This window comes from Camponotus vicinus, unplaced genomic scaffold, assembly GCF_025532165.1.
Source record: "Camponotus vicinus isolate PSW18456_S1 unplaced genomic scaffold, iyCamVici1.0 SCAF_6, whole genome shotgun sequence".
In the NCBI taxonomy this organism is placed as follows: Eukaryota; Metazoa; Arthropoda; class Insecta; order Hymenoptera; family Formicidae; genus Camponotus; species Camponotus vicinus.
In genome coordinates, this window is record NW_028141978.1 from 1245869 (window position 1) to 1264878 (window position 19010).

At 35.9% G+C, this 19010-nt stretch overlaps 1 protein-coding gene across 3 annotated transcripts in view; it reads left to right on the top strand.

Annotated features, from left to right (window-relative positions):
- Nucleotides 1–19010, top strand: part of Nuak1 (Nuak family kinase 1) — a 26087-nt gene continuing 7077 nt past the window's right edge. Inside the window, exons 1-10 of one of the 3 annotated variants that reach the window (XM_083103100.1) lie at nucleotides 1–392; nucleotides 10317–10429; nucleotides 10724–10923; nucleotides 11186–11656; nucleotides 11890–12397; nucleotides 12483–13584; nucleotides 13688–14029; nucleotides 14104–14471; nucleotides 14626–14919; nucleotides 15671–15840. In XM_083103100.1, the coding sequence (XP_082959226.1) occupies nucleotides 10332–10429; nucleotides 10724–10923; nucleotides 11186–11656; nucleotides 11890–12397; nucleotides 12483–13584; nucleotides 13688–14029; nucleotides 14104–14471; nucleotides 14626–14919; nucleotides 15671–15840 (3553 nt within the window). In that variant the 5' untranslated portion in view covers nucleotides 1–392; nucleotides 10317–10331. Of the gene's footprint in view, nucleotides 393–9785; nucleotides 9947–10316; nucleotides 10430–10723; nucleotides 10924–11185; nucleotides 11657–11889; nucleotides 12398–12482; nucleotides 13585–13687; nucleotides 14030–14103; nucleotides 14472–14625; nucleotides 14920–15670; nucleotides 15841–19010 lie in introns of those variants that run through there. The other 2 variants (XM_083103102.1, XM_083103101.1) reach the window with 2 other exon arrangements.

Consider the following 19010-nt stretch of genomic DNA (forward strand, 5'->3'; position numbering starts at 1 on the left):
ATGCGCGCTTGCCCGCTCCCGGCGACGGTTCACGTCCAAAATTAGTAAATAAAGACGATGGCAACGTTCGAGCTGCGCGCCGTCGTGTCGTCGTCGTCATCTCGCCGTCGTCTCGCGGAGGGTGTTTGGTAAAATGAAGTGGAAACGTGCCGCGCGTATCGCGACTGTCCAGGAAAACGCGAGAAACATCGCCGAGTGACCGGCGACTGACAAACTGTTGGGCTTCGTCTGGCGTGTGCGACGAGATACACTCGCTGGTGGACCGGGATACTTCCTCGAGGACCGCGAGAACGGACGGACGGACGGACGGACGGTCGGATGAAACGGGGGAAAGACAGAGAAGGAGAGAGAGAGAGAGAGGATAATCCGCGCTCCAGAGTTCACATCGTAAGGTACGAATTCCCGCTATTTTTAGCCGGCCCGTCGCGGCCGGCGTCGACGTGTGTGTCGTGTGCGTGTGCGTGCATCTTCCTCGGATTCCCATTCAAAGCTTTACGTCGTCGTGGGTGAGCGACGAATCGTTATCCCTTGCGATCGCGGAGAAAGAGAGAGAGAAGACGGTGCTGCAGAGTCTAGAAAGTTGTGATAACGCGAAAGTCGGGCAAATTGATAACAATAGGGGAGTTGTAAGAATAAGGGAGATTGGGAAAATGGTCGGATGTTGAACGATAGTTTGGAAAAGATTAGAGAGATACCGAGGAAGATATTTAAAGTAATGAGGAAAGTAAGGAAAGCTGATAACTGCTAATGGATCGGACGAGATATCGAGATAATTAAAAAATAATTATTGCGATAATGACTTGGAAATGAGAATATTAATTTTTAAAGCACTATTTTCCTCATCTATTTGCTTACCAGATCATCGATGATATAATCAAATATTTAATAATCGGATAAAAAGGAATTTTCCAATAATTTATTAGCTTGTTTATAAAGACGGGAAAAGTATCGTGAATAATCGATGGTGATTCTATGATCTCATGTGAAACATATACATGTTTTTTTTATCCTAAGTTATTTTGCAGGTAAATCCTACATTCGATTTTTCAGTTATTTCGAAATAAATCCAAGGTAATACACTTGAAATAATATTGACATCTACTTGAAGCAATCGAAAAAGGCAGGAACGGATGAAAAATTCGAAATGGAAAGAATATAGAAGAAAATCGAGGAAGTTAAATTTGCAGCGTGAACATCGAAGAGGGGATATACTAATAAGATTTCTCGGCACGTCTGCGATTTTCTCTTTTATATGCACTTTCTCTCTTTCATCTTTCTTCTTCCAGAATACGAATATGCATTACCGTGTCGAGAACGGATGATACAGAGAAATAAATCTAAAGAGAAATAAAGAAAGCAATAATTATTGCACAATATTATCTTTTTTAATTTAATAATTGCAGAAAAATAATAAATAATAAATAATAATAATAATAATGGAAGAAAGAATAAATAATAACAAATAAATAATAATAATAATAACGTAATTTTTTTAAAAAATTACAGCGAGAGAACTTGCAAAAGTGTACTTTTTTAATTATAATGTGTACGCATTGTTGCGTGTAATTATTATTAATCGAGAAACGAGGTAGGAATATTACTGCACGCACAATATATTGTCGATGGACACGCACGTACACCCTCGCGAGAGTTCTCGATCTCTTGCCATCGTGGGCGTCGCGCGATTACCCAACGATAAAAGAGGAGCGTGCTCGAACACGCGCACACGCACACACGTACACTTGCTCGTGCACGTGTAGGTGTAGGTAGTCGTAATTCGAAGAGCGTCTGAACTTTCCCGTAAATGGTTTATCGGAAAGATATTTCCTCGAGGATGTTATTTTCGTCCGACAGGAACGAAACCTACATATCGTGCGACAATGCATGTTCATATATGTAGGTGTACGCATGTATGTGTATGTATGTGTGCGCAGGACGCACGTTTCATTTGACCCGATTGACAGTCGGATTCTTTAAGTGGTTCCTCCGTCCTCGAGCATCGCGCGAAGGAAGTTTGATACGTCTTGCGATATTTGTCTTGCGATATTTGTACACGAGGATTCACGATAGATTTTTTTTAGAAAAGTGCCGATCCTCGATGTATGAGTTGTTTTGCAAAAACAGGTAAAAACTTATTAATTGATTAATTGATTAATTTTGTTAATTGATTAATTGATTAAATTTCTCCTCGATTGTTGAATTAATTTAATGAAATTGTAACAATTTGCGCAAGTTTTCTGGCGTACATCGAATCGTTAATACATCCAAAATATGTGTATTTGATGACGATTCGCGAGAAATAAATATATAAATATAAATATAATAATATATCAGATAAAGAAGGCTCTAAATTAATAATCGAGAAGTGCCAAACTATAACGATTTATTATACTATAGAATTTACCTTTATACGTGACGGATTTTAATCGGTGAACTTTCCGGAAGGATGCTGAAGTATAATAAGCAATCTATAGTATGACACATAGTATGATAAGAGCAATCTATTGGACATGATCAGGTGATAACAAATCTTTACCATATCTGACTAACATAAGTTACTTTTTATTGTATTTTTTTTAATTTTATATTAGTTGCTAGATTTATTTCTAGATAATTGAAAAACCGAATATCAAAGAATTTTTAAAAAAATATTTTTTTTTAAATAAGAGTAAAATAAAATATGTTTCACATAAAATCATTGTAGAATCATTCCAGATTGCTTCAGATACTTCTGTTTGTACAAGTGAGCTCATAAATTCTTGGAAAGCGTTTACTTATTAACAATAAGCATTCGATTATCATGCGATAAGATTTTCGACAAGTACGAGAAATCTATGCATGTAATAAAAATATCTTAACGTGCATTTTATCGACGCGCAAATTCAAAAATGAAATTTCAATTACGTATGACAATCGTTCATATTTTGCTGTTATCTCAGAATTGCAAAGTTCGAACGCGAATCGGTGCATCTCGGCGAATGCATCTCGCGAGACCCCGAATGCATCTTCCGCACCGTCCGGACCGTTTTTGAACGCGTGTCACCGAGAATAACGAATTAATAATACCGATGTGAATCACGACGGCATTGATCCAGCACGCACCGTGTGACGTCATAGTTTTCTATGTACATACATACATCCTTAAACGCGTGACGCTTCGGTGGATTGACCTTCACCGGAAAGACAAAGACGGAGAGAGGAGCGAGAGGGAGCATTGTACGATTGACCGTGTTAATCGAACGGTAAATCCGTAGCGTTAGTCATCCCTGACGAAATCGATGGCGATTTTATTGCAGGGAATAGCGCGAATCAAAATTTCACAATAATTGTTGAATAAGCTACTTTCGCGTGTAAAAGAATACAATATTCTAAGAATTGAAAAATTCATTTCAACATTCAAGAATTTATGTCAATTATCATTAACGATATCGGTAAAAAAATGAATAGATATTTATAAATAAATATTGTCATTAATAAAAACGCAAGTATGTTTCCATGCAAGTGCACATTTTATTGTCATTCGAATCGCCGGGATTGAATAAAATTAAGCAATGTAAAAACAATGCGATGAAAAACAAAATTACGAGAAAGAGAATGAATAGATATTTATAAATAAATATTGTCACTAATAAAAACGCAAGTATGTTTCCATGCAAGTGCACATTTTATTGTCATTCGAATCGCCGGGATTGAATAAAATTAAGCAATGTAAAAACAATGCGATGAAAAACAAAATTACGAGAAAGAGAATGAATAGATATTTATAAATAAATATTGTCACTAATAAAAACGCAAGTATGTTTCCATGCAAGTGCACATTTTATTGTCATTCGAATCGCCGGGATTGAATAAAATTAAGCAATGTAAAAACAATGCGATGAAAAACAAAATTACGAGAAAGAGAATGAATAGATATTTATAAATAAATATTGTCACTAATAAAAACGCAAGTATGTTTCCATGGAAGTGCACATTTTATTGTCATTCGAATCGCCGGGATTGAATAAAATTAAGCAATGTAAAATAAATACGATGAAAAACAAAATTACGAGAAAGAGAATGAATAGATATTTATAAATAAGTATTGTCATTAATAAAAACGCAAGTATGTTTCCATGCAAGTGCACATTTTATTGTCATTCGAATCGCCGGGATTGAATAAAATTAAGCAATGTAAAAACAATGCGATGAAAAACAAAATTACGAGAAAGAGAATGAATAGATATTTATAAATAAATATTGTCACTAATAAAAACGCAAGTATGTTTCCATGCAAGTGCACATTTTATTGTCATTCGAATCGCCGGGATTGAATAAAATTAAGCAATGTAAAAACAATGCGATGAAAAACAAAATTACGAGAAAGAGAATGAATAGATATTTATAAATAAATATTGTCACTAATAAAAACGCAAGTATGTTTCCATGGAAATGCACATTTTATTGTCATTCGAGTCACCGGGATTGAATAAAATTAAGCAATGTAAAACAATGCGATGAAAAACAAAATTACGAGAAAGAGAATGAATAGATATTTATAAATAAATATTGCCATTAATAAAAACGCAAGTATGTTTCTATGGAAGTGCACATTTTATTGTCATTCGAATCGGCGGGATTGAATAAAATTAAGCAATGTAAAAAAATGCGATGAAAAACAAAATTACGAGAAATTTAAGAGAGGAGGGAGAGATTCATAAATACATCAGAAAATAGATCGAAGAGAGTAAGATGGAGGAGAAGATGGGAAACTCTATTAGAGGGACACGAGTCCCTTCTTTAAGGTTACTACTACCTACACGCGGATATACGCGTCCCGCTAAAAATACCGTAAACGCGAACGGGCGACCGATCGGGATTGTATCGGGAGCGGAGCGAGGCTGCCAATCTTTCGACGGGGAGACGCAAATAATTGCTTTCACATCTTCGCTATCTCCCCTCGTCCTCTCGGTCGTGACGCATTTGCTTTTGGTGCCTAGTTTATGAAGAATGTTCTATATCGATATTAATCATCGGCGATCGCTCGTTTCTGGGAATACAACTTTGAATGTGGAATTATGGTATGTGGGAATTATCGAGAATATCTCTGAAAGATGTTCAAGAGCCCAAAAAAGTTCATGTCTTTTATATATACAGGGTGATTTATTTTAATCTTAACAGGCAAATATTTTGAAAAATATGCGAGATACGAAAAAATGTTTCAGACAAAAGTTGTATGGTTTCAAGGGGGTGTATAATATGTAATTGTTAATTGCAAATTACATATTTTTTCTTAAAAACAACTATGTTTTTTTTACACCAATTGATTCCTCATATTATTTTGTGCATAAAAGTATTGAGGTAACATAATCGAAAAATTAATATTTTACGGTTTATATAAAAAATTAAGAAATTTTAAGTCTCATGACTCGAAAAGTACTTAATAAAAAAACATTTAATTATAGTGTTTTGGAAAGCTCTCGAGATAAGCTACAAGAATGTGTAATGAAAAATAAGGGGTCCATTTGAGAAATTAAAGATAACTTTCGCGTGACCTTTAAACGACTATTCAAGGTCAAATCATTGTCACCATCTTATGTCCCCCCTGAAGCCATACAACTTTTGTCTGAAACATTTTTTCGTATCTCGCATATTTTTCAAAATATTTGCCTGTTCAGATTAAAATGAATCACCCTGTATATAAAATAAAATAGAGATTCTCTCTCTCAAAATTGTCATTTTAAAAAATCTTTCTGCAAAGACTTTTCGCTGAATTATTATCTCGCGTTCTCGGAAGAAACTTCATCACTTAGTGATATTTTATTTCGATTAAAAGGTCTCTTCGGTTCGCTTTATCAGTGCGCGATAACATTTTTTTTTCCGCGCGATTTAGGACGAGTAAGTGTGGAGAATGGTTATATTACTATCTTTCCTGGGATTGTATCTGGGAATAGAAGTAACCGAATTGCGAGACGGTGTTGGTTCATACGCAGAAAAAGGCAACCGCGACGTCTAACCGCGATGTTTCCTTGAAGAACGCGGTCTTCTTGGAACGTTCTACGACATCAGGCGAGAACGCATCGACGCACGATGGAAATAAAACTGGCCATTGGCGGCTGTTCGTACCAGGCCACGTGTACGAGATAGTCTAGGAGATCCTTAACGAGCGACTCTCTCGTTGCCTCTGACAAGCGGAAGGAGATGCGAGAGAGGAAATTACACTGGGGAACGACATGAATGAGACAAGTTCTGAAATATGTATAGACGTCGTATAATGCTGCATCTGCACCGGAACACGTTCCACTTTCTCGATGCACAAAGGATGGTCTTTGAATCCTTGGAAACCGCGATACTTGTATCGATATTCATCTCGCTCTAGAAAAGTTACATACGTATGATAGTCCAGAATCAAGATAACGTTTCGATATTCATCTCGCTTTAGAAAAGTTACATACGTATGATAATCCAGAGTCAAGATAACGTTTCGAGACGAGATCTCGTGAAACTACACGTTTTTTCTTTAAATATATGAATGACAAAGAGTCTCTCATTCTCTTTTTTTCAGAGTCTTTGTCAAGTAACAATGATGTAAGATGTTTTAAGTATTTAAATAGTTTAACATAAGAATTTAAGTACATGTACAAAAGATATCTTCAAACTGATCATATATTTGTATACATAATTGAAGCGAGGAAACAGTACTTCTACTTCTTAGAAAAATTTAAGAAATCTAGTTTTCAAATTTTTTTCATGCTTTTATAATGTGATTAAAAAAAGATTCTTTTTTTAAACAATATCTTTACATTATTCCATTTTTACACAGAAAAAAAGGACATTCTTGTTTTGAAAATATCTTTAGTCTTAACATGGAAATCTTGAAATGAGATTATATTACGTTAATTAAAGAAAAATATAATTGCTTGCTTGAATGAAGCCATTTTATATAGTTCAATCAAGAAAAATATATTCTTATGATTTAAGATTTAGTTTTCTTGAATGGAAAGGAAACAATGTTAGGTAGAAAATAACATTTTGAAATCAAGATTATAATTTCCTTAAAGTAGAATTAAATAATTATACATTCTTGAGATTTGAACATTATAATCTTATTTCAATTACTATATTGAAATAAGATTATAATGTTCAAATTTAAAATTAATTTAAAATTAAATTTCTTTTTAAAAGAATTTAATTTTAAGTTAAATTCTTCTAAGAAGATTATAGATTTTTGCGTATATATGAACGCGTTAATTTAAGTATATAAGTTTTGATTTGACACTTATTTTTTTCTGTGTACATCGCTAATATAATTTATACACGTTGAGTAGTTGTACTAGTAAATTTGTAGATATACGTATAGACTTATAGAAAAAAATTCTTTGATCTTATATGGCTTTAAGCTTTTTATTTGATTTGGAGACACTCTTTATAAAACTGTTGCATATGCATAAGAGGCACGGGAAGTAGCAGGGATGGGAATTGTTGCGCGAAATAAATATTTATTTTATTTAAATGGCCGAAAATATATTGTATATAATTTTTTTTCATCGTCAATTATCCTAAACGAGACATAGGAGCTCAATATTCGTGATGTTTTGATTATGAGTAAAGGTCTCGGCATCTTAACCGTAGTCAGCAAGATGTTCTCAATCGCGGAAGGAAAGGGCAGGGCCATGTCACGTCGCCTTTTCGGTTTCATTCACCCGAGGGGAGCAGCCGCTGTTACTCTCGCACGTGGACACAGGGTGACGGGGAGAAGGGACACGGTCGACGTACATCGTCGGTTCAGGCGCCTGAACCTACGCAGGGGCGCCGTATTTAAGTCAGCCGTTATCCATATTGCGGTGCATTAATAGCCAGGCGACGTGCTATCGTCGTCTCGCAGGGACGTCTCAGAGAGAAAGAGGGAGAAAGAGAGAGAACCGAGCTCGGATAGTCTGCTCAAGTGGAGAATTATTTTCTTTCGGACGTGGACCTTGTCTGGTCTGCACAACCTCGTCGCCAGACGCGGCTCGTCTCTCGGTGCACAGAATGCATTGTCGGCCAATACGAAAATTACACAGTGTGTGTAATTTAGTTCAATAAAAAATAACTTTTCTCGAGAGAAAGAGAAAAATCGAATGTTCTATTATCCTCCATGATTTTGGAGAATGAAAAATATTTTATGTTACTCAACTTTGAGAAATTTGGGGATAAAATTCTGAAGAAAGTAATTAATTACAATTTTTCTGTAATAGACTTAATAATTAAAAATATGAAAATCGTATATTAATTTTAATTTTCACTGAATTTTTTTTAAGATTGAAATACACTTAATTTTAAATGACACGAGAGAGAGATTTTTTTAACACGTACCAAAATTATATTATAATAAGATAAATGAATCTTAAATTTTTTAAAAATGAAAGATAGATAAAATTTTGAAGTCAAAATTACGTCAAGTATATAAAAAACTATATTAACAATGATTATTCTTTTTGGTTTGTTGAATTGTATTATATAAATTTTTACTAAAATACACTTCGATAAACTTTACGAATATTTTTTCGATTAATTCGATTTTTTCTCACAACAAAAGTCACTTTTGTTTCTCGTATCTCTTAATTCGATACTGAAATAAGTATTTTTCCAAAAGAAAACGCCAAGTATACAAGTTTGTTTTTATTTCTGAAATTTATAACGTGTAATAATAATAATATAATAATAGTATCGCTAATAATACTAGAAATAATACTATCGACACTTTGATATTTCTGCGAAGAGAAGGCTATACGAATTGATCAATGGATACATCTGGCAAGGTTTATTCAAGCACTTTGGAAATTCGCGTCCGTGATTTATTTCGTTGGCAAACTAACTGTCGCGCATTGACGAAATCGTGGCATAATCTACGCGCCACGAAGGCGCTTAGCTATTTTGACGATGAAAAATTCTGATGGAAGACAACGAGAGAGGAAGACAACGAGAGAGAAAGAGAAAGAGAGAGAAGGAGAGAGATGGGTCGGTTGGCGATCGTTTGTACTGTCGGGCAATAATTATGTTTCATTAATCGTCCCGGAATGAGATTAACGACAGTTTCGTAGGACGATAGTCACGTGTGGTAAGAGCTGAGTTATTTAGAGTCACTTGAGTTTGTTAACGCTTATATTGAACAAACTGGCATCACACATCGTCAAACTGTGTTAGATTTAAATCTTACAATAAATCGCAACAGCGAAATAGCACAGGTCACTCTATCTCGAGTCGCTCTCCTCTTTGGGAAACATTTTACTCTTACGATCTCCTCTGCTTTCTCTAATTAAATATTATGCATACAATAATATCGCTGATTTTTTGCTAATTTTTTTCTACATTTTTATTCTTTTCTGCTGAATTCGTTACACGATATAATTGCCTATCATTTTTATAAAATTCAAAGGATACATTTAATTGAAGCGTGTCTCGTGAAAAGTTGCAAGGTGCATTTCTTTGAGGGACTTCCTCGAGGAATTTAGGAAATTAGCGGTGAGGAGTACTCGGTACGTGTAGAGATGACGAGAAGACGGTGCAGAGAGAAGAAACCTACCGACGACGGGTCGACATACACTGGCGTTTCGACGCCCGAAATAAACTCACCGCATTCTACTTCTTTCTCTCTCTCTCTTCCTTTTCGCACTCTCGCCTTCTTCATTTTCTAATGTAAGACTCTGACGGCTATAGCTAGTCTCTCTATCGTTGTCATCCTCGTTTACGAGAGAGTCCGCGCCGGCGGTTCCGCCTGGGAGGCAGGAAGCGGCTAAAAAAAAGAGAATGAGAAAAAGAGAGAGAGAGAGAGAACGAGAAGGAATCATGTCGCAATAAAAAAAGCGCTAGCGTCTTGAAATCCGTCGTTCGGGATGGAATTAAAACGCCGTTGCTCGTTCGCTGAAAAATTTCAACGGATTTTACTCCGAAGTCGTTTCTGAACTTCAACAGCGAGACGTCAAATGTAAAATTAATACATCATGTATAGTGCGCGAAGATGTACCATTTCTTCTGAAAATGTCAAATAATAGAGTAGAAAGGAAACTTTATTTAGATATTAAATGTAATGATACGAAAATGGTCTTTTTACGTATCTTCAACATCATCTATGTCTGAAGATTTGCCTTGAAATCTTCGCGTTTCTTAGTGTATTATATAATAGTTTATTATTATTATTGTCATATATATATATATGATAAAGAATATGTGATCCAAAAGTTTGGCTCAAAAATATTCACATATAAGTTCACTTTAATCATAACGTTTATGTAAGATAATAATAAAATTTCTTTTTACAATATATTATAGTTTGTTATTTGCTTTTCTTTTCACAGATAAACGCAGGCAAGATGGTTGTCGGAGAAGCAAGCATACATAATATAATGGGAGGGATAGAGAGCACGGGTGGTGTGCGGCTTCATAATCATAAGCGAAAGTTGAAACAAAGGTAGATGTTTGATTTAAATGTCGAAGAATTGAATAATTTTTTTGCATACGAGGATGTTTTTGCAGTTTCAGAAAATTAAAAAAAATTATATTAAGAAAAAAAGATTCTGATAAAAATTGTTATAGATAAACTATTAGAATAATTTTCTGAGTTTATAATTGATAGTAGCTTAAATTAAATAAAATTTGATATAACGATTAATTCAGCAATATGTATGTATATAATTTGCGATTAAATTACAAATTAACAGCCAGATGATTTACCTTTAATTTCTCGACAAAATTTCTCTTGCAGATTTGATATCATAAAGAAATTAGGCCAGGGCACTTATGGCAAGGTGCAATTAGGAATAAACAAGGAAACTGGTCAGGAAGTGGCAATAAAAACGATCAAGAAATGCAAAATAGAAACGGAAGCTGATTTGATCAGAATACGAAGAGAAATACAAATTATGTCAAGCGTTCAACACCCGAACATCATTCATATTTACGAGGGTAAGGATTTGGGATGCGATAATATATAACGATTTGAATGATGATAATGATTATATTATACATCAAATAGATAATCACAATCGAATAAATCCTCCTTTTTGATTTACATAATAATTGACGAATTGAGCTAATAGAAAAGAGGATTGATAAAATTATAATTTGAATTAATTGATTTTGATGAAAATTAGAGTTTGTACTTTTCAATTCTTTGTACAATTTTATTCTACGAATTAACGTTATATTTTGTTATATATTCTTATAGTATTCGAAAACAGAGAAAAGATGGTGCTAGTAATGGAATATGCAGCTGGCGGTGAATTGTATGACTATTTGAGCGAACGCAAGGTTCTAAGCGAGCACGAAGCTCGGAGAATATTCCGGCAGATCGCCACTGCCGTTTTTTATTGCCACAAACACAAAATCTGCCATAGAGATCTGAAACTCGAGAACATCTTGTTGGATCAAGTCGGAAACGCTAAGATAGCCGACTTTGGTCTTTCGAATGTGTTCGACGAGCAACGATTGTTAAACACGTTTTGCGGCAGTCCGTTGTACGCGAGTCCGGAAATTGTGAAGGGAACTCCTTATCATGGACCGGAAGTGGATTGCTGGAGTCTAGGCGTTTTGCTATATACGTTGGTCTACGGTGCTATGCCTTTCGATGGGTCTAATTTCAAGCGACTAGTCAAACAGATCTCACAATCTGATTATTTTGAGCCCAAGAAACCATCTCGTAAGTATAATGTTCATATAAAACATTTGTCGAGGCACATGTTCTGTAAAAAGAACACGACGTAATAAAATAACTACATCGAGAAATTTGTTAATTTCTAATATTCGAATGTTAGAAAAGGACAATGTTTCGTAAAATAGATTTCCATTAATTATTTTTAATTTGCGAGATTTTTAAAAAGTGAGTGTTGATGCTTAAATTGTTTTATTCACTTTTCTTTCTTTCTGTTTTAGCTGCCTCGCCGCTTATAAAAGAGATGCTCACAGTGTGTCCGGGCAGACGCGCCGATATTGAAAAAATTTGCACTCATTGGTGGGTGAACGAGGGCTATGAGCAAAATTGTCTCGATATTGCCGAGGATCTGGCTGCTCAGACTCCTGTGCGTCTAGATTTGTTGCTTTCATTGGTGCCACAGTCCGCCAGTGCCGAAAAGCTACTGGTGGGTGATCAGCAGGCGGGCGGAGACGTTGCGAATAATATGTCTTCTGAAACGCTGGTACCTACCAGGTGCCATTCGGTCGGTAGCTTGATGGAACTCGATCAAAATAATTCCGATAGAAGAATAAGGGAGTTGTTTGAAGAGGAACCAAGGTCTTCCGCGGCTGGGGACGCCAAAAGAAAACTAGAGACAACTCCGTCGATGGACGAAACGGCCGCGGCGGGGGTGAAGAGGAAAGAGAGATCTAGGAGAAAAGAAAAGTCAGATGACAAAGAATCTAGAATGTATAGATCTGTGTCGAGGTAGATATTAATTATGGAATTACTTTTTTTGGATTCAGATATAATTTCGTGAAGAAATATAACATCGATAAATGCTATTTTTTAGGCATCATTCAGCTCCAATTCCAAATGCTATATCGGAGGAGGCAATGGAGGTGGAGCCTGCAGCCATTATAACTGTTCCTACAAGTAAAACTGCCGATTTAGATAGAGCAGAAGGCGTGGCGGCTTGCTTAGAATTAATTGAAGAATCAAAAGAAAGATCGCCAAGTAAAGAAAGGAGCAAGACACCATTGATGAGCGAACAATCATGCGAACCAATGTCTGTCGAAAATTTTCAAATGTATGAGAAATTTTATAATCAAAAAGCTAGCAATGAGGAAGATAAGTCTCAACAAAAGCATACTAAATCTCCTAGCAAAAGTTTACATGAAGATGCAGATACTGCTTCGAAAAGCGCAAATAAAACGAGTGAGATGCCGCTTGACAAGAAGTCAGATGCCCTAGAATCAAAAGTGCCAAACGAAAATAATACAAATATCAGAAATGAAGCATATTTGTCGCAAGATATGCAGCATTTCGAACCAACGGAGAACGACTTCAAGAAGCTCAAAGAGAAGGCACTCTCCTTGGACTCCGAACTGTCAAATGAAGTGATAACTGCACCCGCTAAACCTGTTGAAAGACGGCGCTCAAAGATATTTGAGACCGCCGAGAAATTCAATCAGTTGGCATCTACCGCAGAAAACGAGAAACCCAAGAAGATATTTATTCCTGGTGTTAACGTGGGAGGCGCGAAACGAGCCTTTGAACGGAAGGCCAGCCTCTCGTCCATAACCACGCCATCCCCCACAAAGGTCAGCGCGTCTAAAGTTATTATCGATGTACCAACCGACAAGAAAGGTGAGAAGGAGACGGAACAAAAGCAGACGATAGAAGGTCAGGAAACCGCGACCACGGAAGATAAATTGAATAAACAAGACGAAGCGAAGAAACGTGCCATCGATATCATTAGTGGCGCGATCGGTAAACCTCCGATGCAAAAGAAGCTGAACGGCTCGCCACCAATATCGCCTCAAAACTCGGACTCCAAGAAATTGCTCGGATTGAAGATACAAGTCGCACCGAATGACATGCGATCGGCCACCATCTCTGTTTCCACGCCAGTTGAGACGAAATTCGACGGCAAATTACCATCGCAAGCAACCGTAAGTGTGAAATTAACGCTATCGTTATTTCATCGATTATGCATCTATTATGCATCGGTTCGCATTTGATTTTTCGTTTCTTTTTACTTTTTTTTTTTGATAGATAACTAATACGTCAGCTGCTATCAAAAATTCACAGTTGGAGGAACCTAAGATGTCGAGTAAAATGGAGATAACATTAAAAAGCGCAACGTTGCCTAGGCGAAAAACTAGCAAAGCCGAAATTACATTATCCGGGACCAAGCCGTCGGAAACCGTAGCGTTTAAATCTGAGGTAGAAGCTAAGATTGATGCTTTTCAACCGCAGAAACTACGCACGCAGAGATCGGAGGTGGCATTTCCGGTCGCCGCGGTGGGGTTGCCTCGTGCAAATAGGAGTGCGAGCTTAGAACCAGAAGTTAGGCTTCAGGCTGCACCGCCGAGGGAAAGAATTATTCCAATTCAGGTTTGATTCTTCAAGTACATATTCTTTTCTAGTTTACATAGCGAAATTAATTCTTGTTTTTGCAATACCTATAGGTGGAGATGGGATCTGAGCAGCATTCGACTACACCGCCGCCTAAACCACCAATATCTCAGAAATCAATGTCTCAGCGATCGGGATCTTTGTCGCGCCAATCAACTGCAGATTCGGATACAGACAGCGCTCTCGGTTCAACAGTGGGTCCGGAACCGATCAGGAAGAGTCCTAGGGAGTATATAATTCCGATCGCAGTAGAGGGTGGTGGCTATGTCACTCCTAGATCGGGTAGTCTGGAACCAGAGAGCAAGACCAGCACACCGACGAGCACGAATCCGCCGAGATCCCGATTCGGTAGACCGAGAAGAATGAGTTCTCTCCTGTCGGATGCTAGCGAAGACGAGTCTCCCTTCTCTTCATTGCACGGGTAAAGGATACAAGTTTATCAAATAAATAATCTGATAAACAGTCTATCAATGTATGTACGAATATTATATTCATCAGCTCATGCGAAGCTGCTTTATAAATTTAAATTTGAATGTCAATGTTGAGTCATTTTAATCTTTTGCTTTTTTGAACAGCGATGATCTATTGCAAAGGCATATGCATCGATTGAGGAGTTCGCGGCCGTCCAGGCAATCAACCGAGCATGCCGATAGCTTATCGTCCGGCGAGGACGACGATGACGACGGTTTCGAGTTACTGACGGCCGAAAATCTGTTTTCAACCTTATTATCTAGAGTGCGAAGTCTGACGCAACGACTCAATGTCGATGACAATCGACCCGGTGGTTTTCCAAGTAGCAGATTGTTCAGCCGACTGGGTTCTCAACCAACATCGCAAGCGTTTTGGGGTCTTAACAAGCCGTTGTCTAGGTAAATATAGATGTTCTTATATTATATCGCGCGTGCGAATATCATTTTCAGCTTGACTCATCTAACGGCGAGACTTAACATTGAGCTCTCGATATAATTTTTATTAATGATTCATCAAGTATTTAAGAATTTTTAACTTTAATGATGTCGTTGATGACTTTTATGCTTGTCTGTGCAAGCTACGAGAGCTATGTCGAAACACGGACCATGACTACGTGAGTCCAATTGTTCAGAAAGAGATTTGTAATAAAACGTAGTGTAACACGCGCCTGTTAGCCGAGATACAAGTAATAGGGATTGCAAAAAAAACGAAACACAGAAATCGCAATTGGACACAGAGAGCAGGTTAAAAAAACTAGATCGCATATTTATACATGTACATGTTTGTGCCAGTCAACCTAATTTCGTCCACCTCGGCTTAATACTATGCGCCACACGGAGACACCTGAGAGTAACACATACACGTTGCAAAAAATAAACAAGCCCGAAATACTTGCGATCAACCCGCATACGGCTGACACCCCTTGCTTCTTGCCAACACCCGCCTTTTACTGCCAGTACTGATTTTGTCTTCATAGACTCCGATTTATTTTGCACATTCTCATATCGCGGATGTCATTGATGTGAATATCCTTTTTTCCTCGCTTTCTTTTTCAAACACTCGCGTTTCGATCCGCATCAAAAATTAATTTACTTTTATACGCTAACATAAAAGTGATATCTTGTCGTTTTTTTCCTTTCGTGCATACAGGCGACTTTCGGAATCGCAGTTTAAACATTCTCTGAGTCGAGACGCAGATATGTTCTCGAAGAGAGACTCCGCCAGCACTTCCAATCCCGGAACTCCGAATAGCCCCGGGTCGCGCAGTACACCTTCCAGGGAGAGCGTCTTCGAAATCGGAAGCAATACGTTGCCAAGAGGTAAGAGGGTGTAATACGGTCCTTTTTGCAATTTTACGTGGTACCTTGATCCGCATGAGAGCAAATCATAATAAAGTAAACATTGATGATTTGAAATTTTCTTGCAAATGATTTCAACGCTGTCGTTGCTGATCAAGGCTCACTATGAATTGTACATACGAATATTCAATGTTGTAGAATGTTGACTCGCGCGTTTCGCAGAAGCTGAATTTTTTTTTTATTTGTAATCTGTTACTTTTTTTATGTATATCCAATTAGTTCTGATTCGATTACATACGTATGGCGTTAATTGAAAAATATGGATGAGAAAGCTTCTATTGAATCGCTGCAGTCATCAACGCTACCTTGTCACTAGTTAAATTTATTAGCCTTGTGAAAAAAATGCTGGATGGTATTCAGCATGCATCTTCTAGTACCTAGCTGTTGTCGAGTCGTTGATAGACAGAGCACATCTTTCTGTTTACTTTTACCTATTGTTTCTCTTTTTTTTCTCTTTTGATTATTTTCCTTTCGATAAGTTAATTTTTTGATTTCTTGCCTGACGATGTTTTGCAATTTTGGTACTAACACACGGTAGATTAATTGTACGGTTCATGTTTGGCAGAGATGAGTATATATACGTGATGGATCTCTCCTTTTATTCGTGATATTATAAATATCGAATATTTAATTCGCGTTATAAGTGAAATAAACATGCAAAAATGTCGATTGATTTTTAAACAATATTCGATTATTGCCGTTTGTATTCTCTTTCGACACACAAAAAATAGATAAAGAAAAATTATTTAATAATTTATATAAAACTTTTGAAGAATAAAACAAATTATTGTTTATGATTATTTTTAGATTTTATGCATTCTTGAAAGCTTATTTGCACTCGTTCATTGGGACACCCTATCTCTCTAATTATATTTATTTATAAATAAACTCTTATTTTTAAGAACTTTTTTTACTTATCCAAGTATAAAAGTTACAAAGTCTGTATAATGCACTGTGTTTTGTAAAATTAATATAATTAATATATATTATAGATATAATATAATATTAATTAATATATATTATCTTCAATATAAATTACATATATTTGTTTGAAAAATTAATAAATGCAAATAAAAAAAAGAATAATAAGTAGAAACACTTTGTTCCTAGTAAATTAAAGAGACATAGCGAATAAATTGTAAGCTCACTTTGCCTGACAGAGAACCTCGTAATACGCCATAGCTGTTGCGATGCACTGCTGCTGTTGATTTCCATTATCTCATAACAATGTAGTAGCAGTTTCTTCTTTTTTCATTTACCTAGTGTATACACTAAATATTTTTGGAGCATGTTCTGTATACATATCCATATACAATATACAAACAAGAGTCTCAATTTCACTTTCCAAAAACTGAGATCCATATTTAATTCAAGTTCATGCATTAATTTACGTCTATCGTCGACTCTTCAATCAGTAATTGAAATAATTGTTTGTTAGCGTTTTCGGAGGAGAAAAAATCAAATTATCACGGTAGTTGAATGTTATGATTGTTCGGCTTAATTGATTTGATTAATTTAAACGACAGGGACTTCTAAATTGATCCTTTTTATTCACTAAGTAAATTTAATTAATGATGTATCAAAATATTGCTCTTTTGTGTCTTACAAATCTTCTGTATTTGTTTCTGAAAATATAATATGGATATATAATTAAAAGAAATGATAATATACTGCCAGAGTGTAATTTTTTTTTGTAAATTATAGAAAGATTATTGACAAAAAAAATATAAGAAAGAAGACCCTGTTTGTACGCAGATGTACATGTTAACCAAAAGATCGCACTCGGCCAATAAGTTAGCAAACAATTATTATCGGAGATATAATTTAGAAAAATCTATACTGTGACGTCGTTTTGTGATACGTTAATTGACGGTTTTATTGACGGTTGTTGCAGCGACCGTGCGAGTGACTCTACGTAGGCGGGCAGACGATAATCCCCAGTAGACACAAACCAAGTTAGGTACTAATGTCTATATCTCTCTAATTCTCGCAAAGTGTTTTACGTGACACTGATAAAGTCACATGCAGTCTCATGATATTGAGAAAGAGAAAAAAAATAGTCGTTCAATAAACGCACACTCTCATCGAGGTCTTCCTCGAACATCGTCAATCTGTCTGATGTTACCGCATAGAATGATCGCAGCGATTTGTGACCGGCAAAAAAACGGTACAATTTTTCCGTCACACGATGAGAAGACAAATTGTGGACATTCTCGCATTATACGATAATTACGATATACACATTTAACACTCTTCACGCGTGCGTCTTGGACGAGACCAGACATCCTGCTCGCGAGAGTTCCTGTGGATCTTCCGGGTTATCTTTGGTATGATTTATTTCGGAGACGTGTATATTTGCGATGTATAAAAATAAATGGGAAAGTGTACACTACTATGAGTATTGAATCGACGAAGAACGAAGTACGTCAATAACAATGCCACGAACGTGTAAAGCACCGATGTTTAACTCCGATGTTTGTAGTAAGTGATGACAAATGTGTAAGTGTGATATGATATTTTGTGCAACACATTGTGGAATAAATCATACCGAAACCTGGCTCGCGAAAATCGTTGATAGATAAGTTATTTGTTGCCATGTTTTAAGAATTTGAGAATAACTTTGTTATACGAGAGAGACAGAATTTTCTATGTGTTACATTGTTAGCGAGAGGTATTTGAAGAAGAAGAAAGAGAAAAGAAATCAAAGATTGTATACTTTTTTTTTGTGCAAGCGGAAGCTAACCTTCTTGTCTGAGATGGCTGATATTTGTTGTGTTTTTAAGAGTTTAAATAACAGCGTTTTTAATATTTCACATTGTCTCCGCATGCTTTGATATAATGCATATATATGCATATAATATAATGCATATATATATATATATATATATATATATATATATATATATTGTATTTAATATTATTGGCCCCTTCTCCTTCTCTTTGTGGCACTACTTGTTCTAAGTCTACTCATTTAACACATTGTGATTTTTAAGAATATATATATTATTTATATGTATATACATAATATATATAATAATATATCTGATAATATATATTACATATAGAATAAATAATAGTATATATTATATATACATATATATAGTATATATATTATATATTGATTTATTTTA